The sequence below is a fragment of the Sitophilus oryzae genome, unplaced genomic scaffold (genome assembly GCF_002938485.1).
Source record: "Sitophilus oryzae breed Bouriz unplaced genomic scaffold, Soryzae_2.0 scaffold_1297_pilon_pilon, whole genome shotgun sequence".
Taxonomy (NCBI): domain Eukaryota; kingdom Metazoa; phylum Arthropoda; class Insecta; order Coleoptera; family Curculionidae; genus Sitophilus; species Sitophilus oryzae.
In genome coordinates this window covers 9,635,730-9,652,647 of record NW_022145945.1, presented here as the reverse complement: position 1 = coordinate 9,652,647, position 16,918 = coordinate 9,635,730, and the positions used below count along the sequence as shown (strand labels likewise).

At 33.8% G+C, this 16,918-nt stretch overlaps 1 protein-coding gene across 1 annotated transcript in view; it reads left to right on the top strand.

Annotated features, from left to right (window-relative positions):
* The window catches only part of LOC115874733 (amyloid-beta-like protein), a 298,193-nt gene extending 282,001 nt beyond the window's left edge, over positions 1-16,192 (top strand). The window contains exons 5-10 of the mRNA XM_030890003.1: positions 5,001-5,204; positions 5,601-6,088; positions 6,385-6,628; positions 8,944-9,221; positions 9,278-9,484; positions 14,097-16,192. Coding sequence (XP_030745863.1) covers positions 5,001-5,204; positions 5,601-6,088; positions 6,385-6,628; positions 8,944-9,221; positions 9,278-9,484; positions 14,097-14,357 — 1,682 coding nt within the window. The 3' untranslated portion in view covers positions 14,358-16,192. The remainder of the gene's footprint in view (positions 1-5,000; positions 5,205-5,600; positions 6,089-6,384; positions 6,629-8,943; positions 9,222-9,277; positions 9,485-14,096) is intronic.
* The last annotated feature ends 726 nt before the right edge of the window (positions 16,193-16,918 follow it).

Here is a 16,918-nt window from a genome sequence, read left to right as displayed (position 1 = left end):
AGGGGGCCCATGCAATTGGTCCACCTCTTCCGATCCATGAGTTTGCATAATTGTGATATAAATAATTTTTAACATTTCTTTCATTATGAGGGGGAGGTGTCATAATGAAAGTCATGTTGGAACCACCCTATTGATGATTTTGAAACCCGTTCTATAAAAAAACGTAAATAACGTTCACCGGTCAACGTATCCTGGAAAATGTATGGCCAAGAAAAGTTGAACCAATAATCCTACACGCTTTTCTTAATTTAAAAAATTCATATTTACAATTTTTGTTTATTTTAATTTACAAAATTTAGATGTGACAGTTTTGCATTTCTGAGGGCAACTACGATTGAACTTGTTTCCATGGCTAACTAAGTGAAATTGTTTTAAAATGATAGGAATTGACTAGGCTATAACTCAATAATTTTTCGAAAAAAAAACATATTATAGCTTATATCGGTAAAAAGCTTAAAAATGGCGCTTTTTATGATGTCTCATTAAGGATGTGATTATCTACAACTTTTATCTGAAAATTTTTGATTAAAATAGACTATAATGGAATTAGGGACAATTTTTAAAATAGCCAAATTTTTTTTTGGAAATATCTAGTAATCCATGAACTTTTTCAAAAATCTGAAAGGCGCATATTTATGACCTCACAAAACTGCAGTTCTTTCCCCATTTAACCGACTCTCTATCTCCAGTAGTTTCGAGAAACACATACGTCGTAGAAAACACACAACGCCCTGTGTATTGAGAATACTGAAGACCATATGAAACAGAATAAAAATTAAATCTTGCATTATCTAATTAAATTATTTTCCTGATACATTTTTAATGAAATTCCTGATTTTTTAATGAAAATGTACTTGAGTTATTTCAGTTTTCATTTAGATGTATCCTGCTTTTAGAAAGTTTTATGGTTTAACTGGATTTGTGTGTGAGTTAAAATAATGAAATTTTTAGTTTTATAATTCTTCACACGTACAAAGTTAAAGCAAAATATATTTTAAAATAATGAAATTTTTAGTTTTATAATTCTTCACACATACAAAGTTAAAGCAAACTTGATTTTAAAACTCTGGCCATATTTTACATTAATAAAGATTTAATTGGTGTAATAAAGATTTAGATGGATACAAGTACAATATATTTATTGTAATGTCAAATAATATTGAAGCAAGTAACAATTTTTTGAAAATTCGTAAAACACTCAATTTAGAATAAAATAATCTAAGAATGAAATGATTCTTTTATAAACCTGCATTAAATCAAATTAAAGTAGGTACGTAACTTTTTTTAAATATTAATTAACAGTAATTAGCATTATCATAAATTATAAAAAATGTACCAACATATCGAAATAATAATTTCTTTGTTAATACGATTTAGAATTTTTAAAATAACAGGCAAAAATAATCCACAATCTACAAATAAAATAAAAGTTTCGTTTAAATTTCTTAATCAGCTGATCACTATTAAAGATGCGGAAATCCGGGCTATATTATTACATTACTCTGAGGAAAATAACGAAAATAATCGATATTTTTTACTACTCCGCCCCGAAAGGTTCACGACTTGTCCTCCACCTGGCAACACATTTTGTCTAGCCGGTTGAGCAACCTAAAGCATATATAAACAAGGCTACAACCTAACTTTCACTAAAATAACAATATTTTGTATTCCCTAGTATAATTGACAGATGGAAACTTCCATTTTTAATTTAGAAAGAGATACTAAAAAGTTAAATAATTTAGCTACAAATGGCTCAGAAGATCATGAATATCGGTCCCCTAGAACATATATATAAAACTTTAAAATACATGAAAATTTTAAGGTGTCCGTTTTTCGTACCGGTGAGTCTTTGCGGTGAGTGTATTAATTCCATTTAAAGCCTCGTAATTATAAACCATTCATCCAGCTGAAAAAAATATTCGCATTTTTATAGAAACGCTTCTCCCAGCAAATCCGCCATAGTCCGGGAAATAATACGACCAAAATTGAATTTTCCGCCAGCCTCTCTCCATGTTAACCTCTTATTAACCAGATCACCTTTTGATCCAATTAAAATCCCGCTCGGAATTTATTCTGGGCTTTACCTTTTGCCGTTATCCCCGTACCGAACCCCACGACTGCGTCATAAATAATGACGTGGACAACTTTATTGGCCGCCTCGGATTCGGCCGCATTTGATCGTCCTAAAAACTCAACGGGGATTATGTTCTAGAACGTTTACCCGATATTTTATTGCAATTGCGATATCGTTATTGCTGGAGCTATCGGTCCACTGATTTTTTACGATACCGCGCGATTCAAGCTATTTCCCTTATCAGTTTTTAGTATTGGAAATACTACTGGGATCATTTCTATGTAAAATTAAGGCCTCAAATGATATATTACGACATCAATGTTTTGCAAACTTATTCTTGACCTAATATTTTATGGTCAGAGTATAATGACACCGGCATATATTGCTTAATATTCAATTAAATGATGTATTACTTCAATATTTTGCAAAATCAGTCTTGCCTCAAATGCCGTATTACGACATCAATGTTTTGCAAATTTGTTCTTGGCCTAATATTTTATGGTCAGAGTATAACGACTCCGACAGATTTTGCTTAATGTTCAATTAAATGATGTGTTACGACATCGATATTTTACAAAATCAGTCTTGGCCTAAAATGATGTATTACGACTTTAATGTTTTGCAAACTTACTCTTGGCCTAATATTTTATGGTCAGAGTATAACGACTCCGACAGATTTTGCTTAATATGCAATTAATTGATGTATTACGATATCGATATTTTGCAATATCAGTCTTGGCCTAAAATGATGTATTACGACTTCAATGTTTTGCAAACTTATTCTTGGCCTAATATTTTATGGTTAGAATATAATGACTCCGGCAGGTTTTGCTTAATATTCAATTAATTATTGATGTATTACGACATCGACATTTAGCAAAATCAGTCTTGGCCTCAAATGATGTATTACGACATCAATGTTTGGCAAATTTGTTCTTGGATCCTAATATTTTATGGTCAGAGTATAACGACTCCGACAGATTTTGCTTAATATTCAATTAATTAATGTATTGCGACATCGATATTTTGCAATATCAGTCTTAGCCTAAAATGATGTATTACGACTTCAATTTTTTGCCAACTTATTCTTGGCGTAATATTTTATGGTCAGAGTATAACGACTCCGACAGATTTTGCTTAATGTTCAATTAAATGATGTGTTACGACATCGATATTTTACAAAATCAGTCTTGGCCTAAAATGATGTATTACGACTTTAATGTTTTGCAAACTTATTCTTGGCCTAATATTTTATGGTCAGAGTATAACGACTCCGACAGATTTTGCTTAATATGCAATTAATTGATGTATTACGATATCGATATTTTGCAATATCAGTCTTGGCCTAAAATGATGTATTACGACTTCAATGTTTTGCAAACTTATTCTTGGCCTAATATTTTATGGTTAGAGTATAATGACTCCGGCAGATTTTGCTTAATATTCAATTAATTATTGATGTATTACGACATCGACATTTAGCAAAATCAGTCTTGGCCTCAAATGATGTATTACGACATCAATGTTTGGCAAATTTGTTCTTGGATTAATATTTTATGGTCAGAGTATAACGACTCCGACATATTTTGCTTAATATTCAATTAATTAATGTATTGCGACATCGATATTTTGCAATATCAGTCTTGGCCTAAAATGATGTATTACGACTTCAATTTTTTGCCAACTTATTCTTGGCGTAATATTTTATGGTCAGAGTATAACGACTCCGACAGATTTTGCTTAATACTCAATTAATTGATGTATGCGACATCGATATTTTGCAATATCAGTTTTGGCCTAAAATGATGTATTACGATATCAATGTTTTGCAAATTTGTTCTTGGCCTAATATTTTATGGTCAGAGTATAACGACTCCGACAGATTTTGCTTAATGTTCAATTAAATGATGTGTTACGACATCGATATTTTACAAAATCAGTCTTGGCCTAAAATGATGTATTACGACTTTAATGTTTTGCAAACTTATTCTTGGCCTAATATTTTATGGTCAGAGTATAACGACTCCGACAGATTTTGCTTAATATTCAATTAATTAATGTATTGCGACATCGATATTTTGCAATATCAGTCTTAGCCTAAAATGATGTATTACGGCTTCAATTTTTTGCCAACTTATTCTTGGCGTAATATTTTTTGGTCAGAGTATAACGACTCCGACAGATTTTGCTTAATACTCAATTAATTGATGTATACGACATCGATATTTTGCAATATCAGTTTTGGCCTAAAATGATGTATTACGATATCAATGTTTTGCAAATTTGTTCTTGGCCTAATATTTTATGGTCAGAGTATAACGACTCCGACAGATTTTGCTTAATGTTCAATTAAATTATGTGTTACGACATCGATATTTTACAAAATCAGTCTTGGCCTAAAATGATGTATTACGACTTTAATGTTTTGCAAACTTATTCTTGGCCTAATATTTTATGGTCAAAGTATAACGACTCCGACAGATTTTGCTTAATATGCAATTAATTGATGTATTACGATATCGATATTTTCCAATATCAGTCTTGGCCTAAAATGTTGTATTACGACATCAATGTTTTGCAAATTTGTTCTTGGCCTAATATTTTATGGTCAGAGTATAACGACTCCGACAGATTTTGCTTAATATGCAATTAATTGATGTATTACGATATCGATATTTTGCAATATCAGTCTTGGCCTAAAATGATATATTACGACATCAATGTTTTGCAAATTTGTTCTTGACCTAATATTTTATGAACAGAGTATAACGAGTCCGACAGATTTTGCCTAATGTTCAATTAAATGATGTGTTATGACTTCAATGTTTTACAAACATATTCTTAGCCTAATATTTTATGGTCAGAGTATAACGACTCCGACAGATTTTGCTTAATATTCAATTAACGTTCTCTCAATCTTTTTCAGATAATATCAAACCAAAGAAACCGGTGGGCCTGAACATTCTGAAGAAAGAACAAGATGTTTTCTCTGATGTCGTAGATGATGTCGATGATGATTCCGATGAGGATGATGATAAAGACGATTTAGACGATCTTATCGATGATACTGAGCTCTCTGACGACCCCGGCATTGATGATGAAGACGATGACGATGATGAAGACGATGATGGTAAGTTTATTGGATCCCCTATTAATTTTACAGCGAAGTCGTAGATAGGTTTTTTAAAGGTCTGCCCCCTATGCCGAATACACATACAAAAAAAAACCACTCCGAAATTATCAAAAGCTTTGGGTCGCGACCGTTGCAAGAATAGCACCAAATAGTAACCATGGTCAATATTATCACTGATTGGCAATTGATATCAATTAGGTATTACGAATAAGCTAGAACCGTGCTTGACGTGAACTAACAATTGCGAAAGATAGTTCATGCGATGATCATTAAAATTGGTCCAGCCGTTCTTGAATTATAAATGGCGTAACTAACTCGACTTTGTTATATTTATTTAGATACGCAAATCAAAATATGTCGACTTTCAAGCTAAACAATTTTATTTTATTTCAGACTATGATGATACCGATTGGGATACGACACAACAAAGCACCACGAGCGCCGCGAAGCTTCCTTCTACAACCACCGCCACCACGACAACTACAACAACGACCACAACAGAAAGAACGACAACGGAAGCTACTCCCGACCCTTACTTCACGCATTTTGATCCCAGAAACGAACACCAAAGCTATAAGGAAGCCCAAGAGCGTTTGGAAGAAACGCACAGGGAAAAAGTGACGCGGGTCATGAAGGATTGGTCGGATTTGGAGGAAAGGTATCAAGATATGAGATCAAGCGATCCCAGAGGAGCGGACGAGTTTAAGCAACGCATGACGCAGCGATTCCAGCAGACCGTTCAGGCTCTCGAGGAGGACGGTGACGCTGAGAAACACCAACTAGCTGCCATGCATCAACAGAGAGTCCTGGCACACATCAATCAAAGAAAGAAAGAGGCTATGACATGCTATACACAAGCGCTTAACGAAAATCCTCCAAACGTAAGCAATAATTGTTTTAATCTTGTAAGAATATATAGAATATACAATGAATTTACTTATAACAACCTTAATCAGAAGATGGTTTGTCTATGAGGAATCTGACCCTAATTTTAAATCACTTATACATTGGAATTATTCGATAGTTGTTATTCATCAATGAAATACCTCAAGTCCATTTTGAAAATATACAGAATCAGATTGGATTGAATTATATGAATTAGCAAAATTTGATTTATTTCGATTTATTAATAAATTAATAATTAAATCATTACTAGAACTTCTATACCTTATTTTAGACTCATCGGGTGCAGAAATGTCTTCAGAAGTTGCTACGTTCCCTCCACAAGGATCGGGCTCACGCCATTTCACATTATCGTCACCTGTTAGGCAGCAGTATTGAAGCGGCAGCCAGAGAACAGCCCAGAGTACTGGAACGTCTTACGGATATCGATCGCACGGTAAATCAGAGCATGCAAATGCTGAAGAGATACCCAGAACTGGCAGCAAGAATCGGTCAGCTCATGGACGATTATATCCAAGGTAAAAACGAGTATAAAAGTGAAGAAGGTAATCTTCAATAACACTTTTATAAATATTCCTCTTCTCTCTCAAAATCCTCGCTTGGTGAATACTTGTTATACCCTAATTTTCCGTATGGAGTACTTCGACAGGTGACATTCAAAAAATTACAGAATATACAGGGTGGTCCGAACTGTATTCCGGAAACTTCGGCAGCATATTCTGCAGATAAAAATAAGTAAAAAAAGTTCGTATAAATGTATGTCCTAAAATGCTTAGTTTCAGAGATACATATGGTGTAGAAGTTTCATTTTTATTTCGATTTTTTCTAAACAATTTCTGATGTAACGTCAATATTTGGATGAAAATTGGTGTCTGGGAGTTTTTTGACATGAGAAATTTGATTTTGATGTCAATATGACTCCTACTAGTAGAGGGCGCCACCTACATGTGTTTTTTAAGCGTTTTGAAGCTTAATAACTTTTTTCCGTACCTATATAAAACTACCGAGCGAAAAAATATATCTCTGTGACATTTTACGTAAAAAATATCTCTTTGTAAAAATCGTTACGAGCAACCGTTCTTAAGATATTTAGAATGGAAATAGTCAATACATGTCATTATTGACGAAAAATAAACACGTTGAGTAGATAGTTATTTATCTGAAATAATAAATTTGGGAAATTTTTATTTTTTTTTCGATTCTTCATAATTTTTTCTGCAAGAAATTATGATAAAACAGTTTCTGTTGAACTTTTGGCACAAAAACATTTAAAATTTATGATTTCAGTCTAATAACTATTTAGTCAACATGCATGTTTAATTTATGTCAATGATTGACAGGTATTGATAATTTCGATTCCAAATATCTCGAAAACCATTACTCGTAGCGATTTTTACCAAGTGACCTTTTTCACGTAAAAAACGTCATAAATGTATATTTTTTTAGTCAGTAGTTTTATACAGGTACGGAAGAAAAGTTATTACTCTCAAACCAGTTAAAAAATATGTAGGTGGCACCCTCTATTAGTAGGGATCATATTGACATCAAAATTAAATTTCACATGTCAAAAAACTTCCGGACACCAATTTTCATCCAGATATTGACGTTACTTCAGAAATTATTTGGAAAAATCGAAATAAAAATGAAACTCCTGTATCTCCGAATAGATAACTGTCACTATCAAGTATTCTCCCTCATTATACGAACTGTACCCAAAATCGTTCTGCTGTTTTACTTTTAATGCTAATTTTCGCTGTCCGAAAATGCAGAACGAATTTGGATTACCTACTTGAAATCATAATAAAGGACATTAAATTGACAACAAGACATTACATGTAGAATTTTAAGAAGAAGTTAATCACCGCGACCTTATAGATCTATTGTATGTTCTCCTTTCTTGAGTTATAACCAGTTATAACTCATTATACAGACTCAGGGCTTTGACCAAAGCCTGTATCTGACACGGCTCAACAGAGGTCAGCTCTCCATCTCCGACCTCAGTCGTACCAAAATTTATGGCACTAATGGTTGTCTTCTCAGCGCACTCAGTGATGAGATGTTCTGCAGTTTCCCCATTTTCCCCACAGAATCTGCATTCGCCGTTGTTTCTCAGCTTCAGTCTACTGAGGTATTCGCTGAGAAGAGTCCTGTCAACCTAACCGAAGATTGTCCTTACTTAAACCAAGGAAAATCTTTGATTTTTCTCGGTCGTAAGTTCTGAGAAACGTTTTCGAGTGTCTTAGATCGTTGGAAGATACCTATTCCAGGCTACGGATGGAGTCTTCCAGGTTCCTGAGTTCCGATTTAAGTTTGTTTCCGCTTGGAAAGCAGAACGGCTCTGGTCCAGTTAGTGGAGTGTTCGCTCCTTTTTCAGCTAAAACTAGCAATACAAGACATACTAGTGTAGAAAGTTCCACACAGGATATAGTAATATATTAAGAAGACTCCATAATTCGATTTGAGGTTTATAAAATTTAATAAAAAAATAATATATTTATTGCATCCTACTTGTTTATATTTTTTACTAATTTATAACATTAGTTCAATTTCAGATTGCTCTTTAGTTTTCAGTCACTTTTTTAGATACCAGACGCAAAAAATAATAATTCCAAATGGCTTGCCTACCCACAAATAACAAAATCAATCGGCATACCACATGCGGCATTATAAAATTTCCGAATATTGTAATAATTATTAAAAGGTGAAATTTAAAACTGCGGTTTTTGGTAAATTTAATTATTTATGATAAATTTAAGCACGATTTAAATTTACTGGAACAAATGTCCAGGTTGTTAGAAGTTGTAAACAATTAATTAACTGCTATTCTATTTAGCTCTCAGATCAAAAGACGAGACTCCTGGCTCCCTGTTAGCGATGACTTCCGACGCCGAACAAGCCATTCTGGACAAGTACAAGGCGGAAATTGCCACTAAACAAGCGGAAAGGGAAAGACAAAGACTACAAGAGAAGGAAAGGAAGGAACAAAGGAAGAAGGAACGAAACGAAATGAAGGAAGAAAAGAAGAGAGTTGAGGCGGCGCTTGGGAAGAAAATCAGCAACATTGACGACGAGGATATCGAGGATGAGCCAGTTGACGATGAAAAACCATCCGTATGTCCAGCTTCAACATATTAAAGATTATAAATTTAACGTTCTCTTCATTCTAGACACCAATATTCGTAGTATCAACAGCTGAGAGTACTGCAGCTGAAACTGTAAGCAATCTTGTAACAGCTACTACGGCCAGTCGCAAAGAAGTTGATGACGTGGCAGTTCAAGAAGCGGTAGAAGAAGTAGCGAAGGCAGCTTCCCATAGGCAGGACGTCATTAGGGTAGCTCACATCATGTCCCACGACATCAGTCACGGAGAACCAGTAAGTAGTGATTTCAGAGAAATTAGTAAGCTTATAGTAACTATAACTATAATATAGTTGTTCTAAAATCATATTGATAGAGTCGTCCCTCATATATGTCAATGCCATTCTTTTAATGACACATTTCACGAGAAATATGAATTCAAATCTACCGATTTTGTAGATTGAGAAGTGTGGTGTGGATTTTAACGTGTAAGACAGAGAATAATATAAATGACCGGTTGGGAGACAGAGAGACAAAATCAAAAGCGGCACACAGTGTTGCTAGTTTTTAGGTTTGTAGGGAAATTTGTATAGAAAAAAAAAATAACTATTTTAAAAACTTTCATGTATACTACTGAAATGAAGATAATATATCTAAGCTAAATATAATCTATTATATCTGTAGTAAAATGAGTAACTAATTGTGAAAAATAAGGTTCCAACCCTATAGATGCAACATTTCCCATAAACGCTTACTTGTGCGGTTGGAACTTTTGATGCAACCGATGTGATCGGGCATTACGCATAGAAGAAATGTATCAACCCATCTTTTATCTCTTGTTAATACATTTGATTTTCAATTAAGCTGCCTACATCACTGTCTTACACGTTAAAATCCAGACCACACTTCTAAAATGACCAAATCGGTATATTATGTCGGCGTCATACTAGAGTCAAGCAAGACGATTGATGTTTGGGTCGAGATTTCCGTATGTAAGAAGAGTATAATGCATTTATAATGTACTGAACAAAGAGGGAACAGTAAAATTGTTGCCAAATGTATGAAATAATAAGTTAGTTAACTGTACACGTTGCTATGAGACGCGGAAGGGGATAGGGCAGCTTCGTTTCGCCTTCGTTGCAGTCGACGGCATAAATTTACAAATTTTATAAAATTGAAATTGAAATCCAGTACTTAGATTTCTAGGGGAGAGTGTAAAATAACCTATAGCTCCAATTCGAAAATACCCCATTTACTGAAATATTGTATCATTACAGTAAACGACTAAGATCCACAGTGAAAGTTCCCGCAACGTGAATTGACTAGACGATCAAATTTCACGCTGTGACGCCGATTATTACTAATAATTATATTTCTTAATATGACAGTCGCAATAATATATTATATATATTCATTATTATTGCTATCTTATCTCAGTTTTAAGTAGTTTGGAATAAAAACAATAAAAAATAAACCACTTTAAACCTCGATATCTTTATATCTCAAAAATATATCTCAACTGACAAAATATTTATATTTTTTGTCACATTTAATTATCTAAAATCATGCCACAGTTGCCATAGATCAAAAGGTTGATAAAGATATTAACATTAACTAAAAGTTTTTGTTATGCTTATGTTAAAAATAGAAACTAATAAAACCAAAAACATACTCAGATGCCACTCAAAAATGTTTAATAACTAACAATTATTTGAAGTAGACATAAAAGTAGTTTATTTCTAGATAGCGTGCTTTTAGCGATTTCATAAGCAAAATGTAACCTTGTAAAGTTTTTACCTATTATTAATGCTTCCACCCACTACGGGACACAATATTGTCTTTAAATTATAGAAATGGGCAAATAAAACAATTTAGGTCAACTGTAATGCTAGCTTTAGAAGTTGCAAATGACGAAAATTAATAGTAAAATGTTCTTTTAATTTGTAGCGTTTTGTATTTTTTATTTATGATAAGAGTAACTGAGATTTGACAGAAGTAATTTATATATTCTATATAAAAAGCTACGGCGTTTCAAATTTTTAATTCTTTATCATTTTAATGCATGCGAAAGAGATAAATATAAATAGCCGGTTGACAGATATTTACGTTTGTAGGAAAATGTGTATAGAAAAAAATAAACTATTTTAAAAACTTTCATGTATACTACTCAAATGAAGTTAATTTATCTAGCGAAATACAATTTATTACAGCTATAGTAAAATGGGTAACTAATTGAAAAAAATAAAGTTCCAACCCTAGATGCAACATTTTTCATAAAGCCCTACTTGTGCGGTTTGAAATTTTGATGCAAAATCCGGCAATACCGCATAGAAGAAATGTATCAATCCAACTTTTGTCTCTTTTTAATACATTTGTTTTTCATACAAAGGTTAGTCTTGGGTCGAGATTTCCGTATGTAAGAAGAGTACAATGCGTTTATAATGTACTGAAAAAAGAGAGGACAGTAAACACGTTGCCAAACGTATGAAAACCGAGAAACTGTGCACATCGCTAAGAGACGTGGAAGGGGATATAGCAGATTTGTCGCAGTTGACCGGTCGACCCAATCAGTACCTTTGTCAGTACTTAAGTTCTAGGGAAAGGTGTACGTCATGCGTTCAGCTTCACTATTTAATTACGTCTCGTGATACTTAATTTGTTTATTTATAACCGAGTCGTTGTAATTTTCCCTATAGCTTGAATTTTTTAAGTTAAGTCTTTCTCCGTCAACGGAGAAAAATTCTACGGTAACGGAAATTTTGACCCTTTTTGACAAATTTAATCTAACCTTAATAAAAAAAAGCTGACAAATTTAATCTAACCTTAAAAAGTACAAGAGTCGGGAAAACAAGAATTTTAGCTGGTTCTTTAATATCTCTCCTGACCAAAGTGCGAACCGTCTAGCTACCGGTAGTCTAGCACGGTTCACTACGGCGCATCACATCGATACAAGGTATCCCATTTTCATGTTTTATGGGATTTCTCGTTTATAAGTAAAGATGCGATTTTCACATTACTTTGCTACTTTTTTATGAAACTAAATATGCTACACATATGTTTGTCTCAGCGTACTTAGTTCCTGAAATACAGGACGGATTTGTGATGCGCAGTAGTGAACGGATGTTGGAAACAGATATAATGCGCAGTAGTAAACGCAACGTCTACCGGCAGCCACACGATCCGCACTCTGTACAGGAGAGCATATCAAAAGATATATTAAAGAACCAGCTTTCTTAAAATTCTCTCTTGAAAACGTTGCTAGCTATCTAACCAATCGAAGGTTTTAAATTCAACCAATAAAATTAATATTTCGTATCGTCGGATAACGGATCCATGAAAATCAAGCTTTACACGTTAAAATCCAGACCACGCAGTTTTGATGGCCAGATCGGTATATTGAATCGTCAAGAAAGACATTTTCCTCAGACTGGCGCACCAGTGAGCCTCCTTACATTTCGATATAATATTGTCCCGAGTCTTATGGCGCATTCTCACGACTCGTGTACTTGACAAACATTTGTAATTGGTATACAGGGTATACATGGTTTGTCGGGCATCTATACAGAATTTCTAAGTTATTTGTTATACGAACTACGCCGCATTCTCGCCAGACCCTGTATGCCAATAAAAAAATACTTGCCAAGTACACGAGTCGTCAGAGTCCGCCTTTAGAATTCTTTGCAGTTATAAAGCATATTTTAATACCGTGCTGGCAACTGTTTCTTTTGGGTCGGTATTTACATGTGTGGAAGTAAATCGCATAGGGATCCTATTAAGTCGGAGTGAGAGAAATGCGACGGTGTGCTGTTGCGACGTTGCCGGTACGCCTTTCCCTATCAAGTAAAATAAAAGATAACTAGATAAAATCTTGTTATGTTTCTGAGCATCTGAAATGGAATTATAAGGATATCATTAGGGTATCCATTTTTTTAATAACGAGAAAACGTCAGTAATCGCGGTAATTTAAAAACTCAACATTTTAACACATAACACGCCATAGCTTAAGAACGACTTTAGATATTGAAACTTTTTTTATTTTGAAGATCGGATCTTTTACAATATGTTTATAAGAAAAATTCGATAAGGTTGTTTTTTCCATTCAAAAATTTTAAACAACCCATCCATTTACTTTTAGTGAATAGCAATTTTCAGCAATCGTATAACTTTTTATTTATAAAGATTTTCACATACCGTCTATGAAGAAGAAATGTTACTATGTAGCAGAAATGTTACGAAAGTTTTTGAAAAAAACTACAATCAATTATTACTAATAGATTTCGAGATATCGACTTTTGAATTTAGAGTTCTAATAGCGCGACACTGTCGAACACCAACTCAATTCCACTTAATTTACCAAAAATGCAAGTATTTCTAACTTACACTTAAACATTTTCAAGCTATAGGGAAAATTACAACGACTCGTTAATAAATAAACAAATAAAGTATCACGAGACATAATTAAATCGTGAAGCTGAACGCATGATGTACACCTTTCCCTGGAACTCTTAAGTACTGACAGAGGTACTGATTGGGTTGATCCGGTTGACCAGTCGACTGCGACATATCTGCTATATCCCCTTCCACGTCTCTTAGCAATTCGCACAGTTTCTGGGTTTATTTCATACGTTTGGCAATGTGTTTACTGTTCTCACTTTGTTCAGTACATTATAAACGCATTATACTCTCCTTACATACGGAAATCTCGACCCAAGACTAACCTTTGCCAGCCTTTAGTATAATTAGTTCCTCATTAAGGGATCCTTCATAACTGCATATGATGACATAATACTCAGTGACATAATATTTTGACTGTTACTATTTTGGCTGTTATAGAATTATTGGTCTGCGCTCTTATTAAGGCAGAATTACCGGTCATGTTGCAGTACTCAAAATTGATTTCCTTTCCAGACATTCTCCATTCGTCGCGAAATGTACGGCCGCAAAGACGGCAGTAGCGTCTACTTTACTCTGGCGTTCGCCGGCATGGCCCTGATGGCGGCCATCGTGGTGGCAGTCGCGGTGGTCAAGCGTCGCTCGGCCCGCTCCCCTCAGAGCCAGGGCTTCGTCGAGGTGGACCAGGCGGCGACGCCCGAGGAACGGCACGTGGCCAACATGCAGATCAACGGCTACGAGAACCCAACCTACAAGTACTTCGAGGTGAAGGAATAAGAGGCGCGCGAAGGAGCGACCCAGTCACCTAGGTTCAAATACTGTGTTTCTTAATAACGTACAACCGTAAACGAGTGTAATTAGGCTGTTCGTAAAATAACGTTTTCGTATCATTTTTGCTCTATAGTCTGGAGTCTAGCCTACATATAAGTGGAATTATTGAAATAGATTTGTAACGTTCGGTCTTGCTTAATTATTGCGAGTCTACCACTTTTTTCCTCTGTCAACATTTACGAAATCTATTTGGTATTTTTCTTTCATCTTTGTAGCATGAAATGGACAACTTATTTCTCGTCCGACTGGGTAATTGGAAAATTAACTTCACCTTAACATGACATCATGACAATGAACTGTTTTTTAAGATTTGTTGATTGAAGAAGTTTGATTGTTTTGGTTTGTTGCTTTATTTTTATTTATTTTCGTTTTTTTTCGGTACAGTATTGATGTCTAAATTACAGGTTACTAGGTTACTCTACTAGGTTAAGTTCATACCTGCCCAAGAAAAGTGTTTAGAATATAAAGTAGGAACACGTTTTCATGTAACTGATTTCAGTTATTCGATAGTCGGAAAAAAGAGAATGATGCATTTCCGCGAGCGAGAAATTTTTATGATTTTGTGTTTGGGGAGGCTTCTATATACTGGATGCTTTTTTTGTTTTTTTTTGAAAGTGATTTCAAGTAAAAAAAACTTCACCCAAAATATCAATCTGTTAAAACAAAGTAAAAGACCTGATTGTGCATACATTAGAAAATAGTATCCAATATTAAAAATAACTATTAAATTAAAACCTGAATATGTGTAGGAAGAAATAATCCAAAGTCAGATAAACATCGCGTAAAAGATCGATTAGCGAAGTAGAGCAACATTAGAAAATCAAAAAGTATTATCATCGCCTGCTCAATTACACTTGTTTACGATCACACATACCTCTCTTCATTTCCGTTCCGTCTAGTTTCAGTAGGAAATTCTTTTCGAAGCAATATGTTTACGTATCTGTGGTTTTTATGTGTTGAATTTTCAGATTATATTTTATTGATTTAGCGGTTAGCGGCGGCCTCGACATGTTACCAAACCATACTCTTTTCCAACAACCATAAATATTATCGAGGATCTGTCGAGTCCCCTTTAATCCACGTGGTATTGAATCATTCCAATTAATTGTTTTTGTTTTTTTTTATCTAATCTAGATCGTTAGTTCTTAGAATATTTGTACTTAAATACTCTTAATGCAACTTGATAATAATAATTCGACATATGCAAAAAAACAAACTATATATAAATATTTTGGGAATTATGAAAATCGTAAAATAGAAAAAGTAATAATTTTTGCATATGACAGTCCAATGTTTTTAAAATAATGTAACCTTTAGGCGTATTGTAATTATACACTGAACGAAAGTGGTGTAGCGATTGACATCTCAATTACAGATCAAAAAAGAAGAGTGTATCTTTACAATATAACATATAGCAGCTAGACTTATATGGTACCCTCCATATTATACCTAATAAATTTAGATCGTAACTGCATGTTACTTGACAGCTTTTGTACAAAGTATTATTTTTGTTACAAGTTTAACCAATTTTCCTACCACATTATTATATTTTAGGTGATAGATCGAGTTGATAGCTAACTTGAAAGGGCACACGTTATATGCCTTCCCGTTCATTAACATCACTAATACAAGTCAGTACCATTTTAGTTAGTTTAGAATTTGGAATGGATATTTACTTTGACTATCCAATAATCTGGACAATATAAATTCTGCACGCAGAAAAAATTGTTTAGATAATGATAAGAAAAATGCTTGGAAAATGGCAAAATTCTTGGGGGAAATTATATTTTATTTTTTTTTAAACATCAGTGTCAGAAATCAGCTGACTCTTTTAGAATACAGCATGGGTTAAGTTAAAATTATTTAAAAACAAGCAATAAGAAAGGACTTTCTGAATTAGTAAAATTTCTATAAAGTTGCTGTTTTCTGTTGATTACTATTGTCAAAATTTAGTTTATTTCCATATATTTAGTTTGTTTTAAGCAGATGCTTATTGTTTTAGTTAAGGTATGATGTACTATAAATAAATAAATATGCATAAAATACATGCATATGCATTGTTTGCCAAATTTCTGTTATTGAATAGTTCAAATAAAATATTCTTTCAAATTTCTAACCTCACCAAGCACCACAAGCTGCTATCTAGATGTTCACAAAACAACAAAACTCCCAAGAATACTCAATTTTTGCTGAAAATATTTCCTAACATTGCTCTTTGAAGTTAGCTCAAGGCTCAATTATAATTCACTTAGTATTGAAAATATAACACGACCTTTAAGGTACAGTATCTGGTCATTGAGTCTTCCTATGGGCAGCTATGGTAGATTCAAATTGAGAGTATATAAGGTAGTTTGACCGCAGACCGATGACGGATACGTACCTCCAAGCGTCGTTAACACTTACTGCTATGATTATCGAAGACGCGCATCTATTTTTAATTGAACTGTAGATGGTTCTATTAAAGATAGATAAAATCGGTGTTTTCAGCTTTAATTTTCTATTAATAC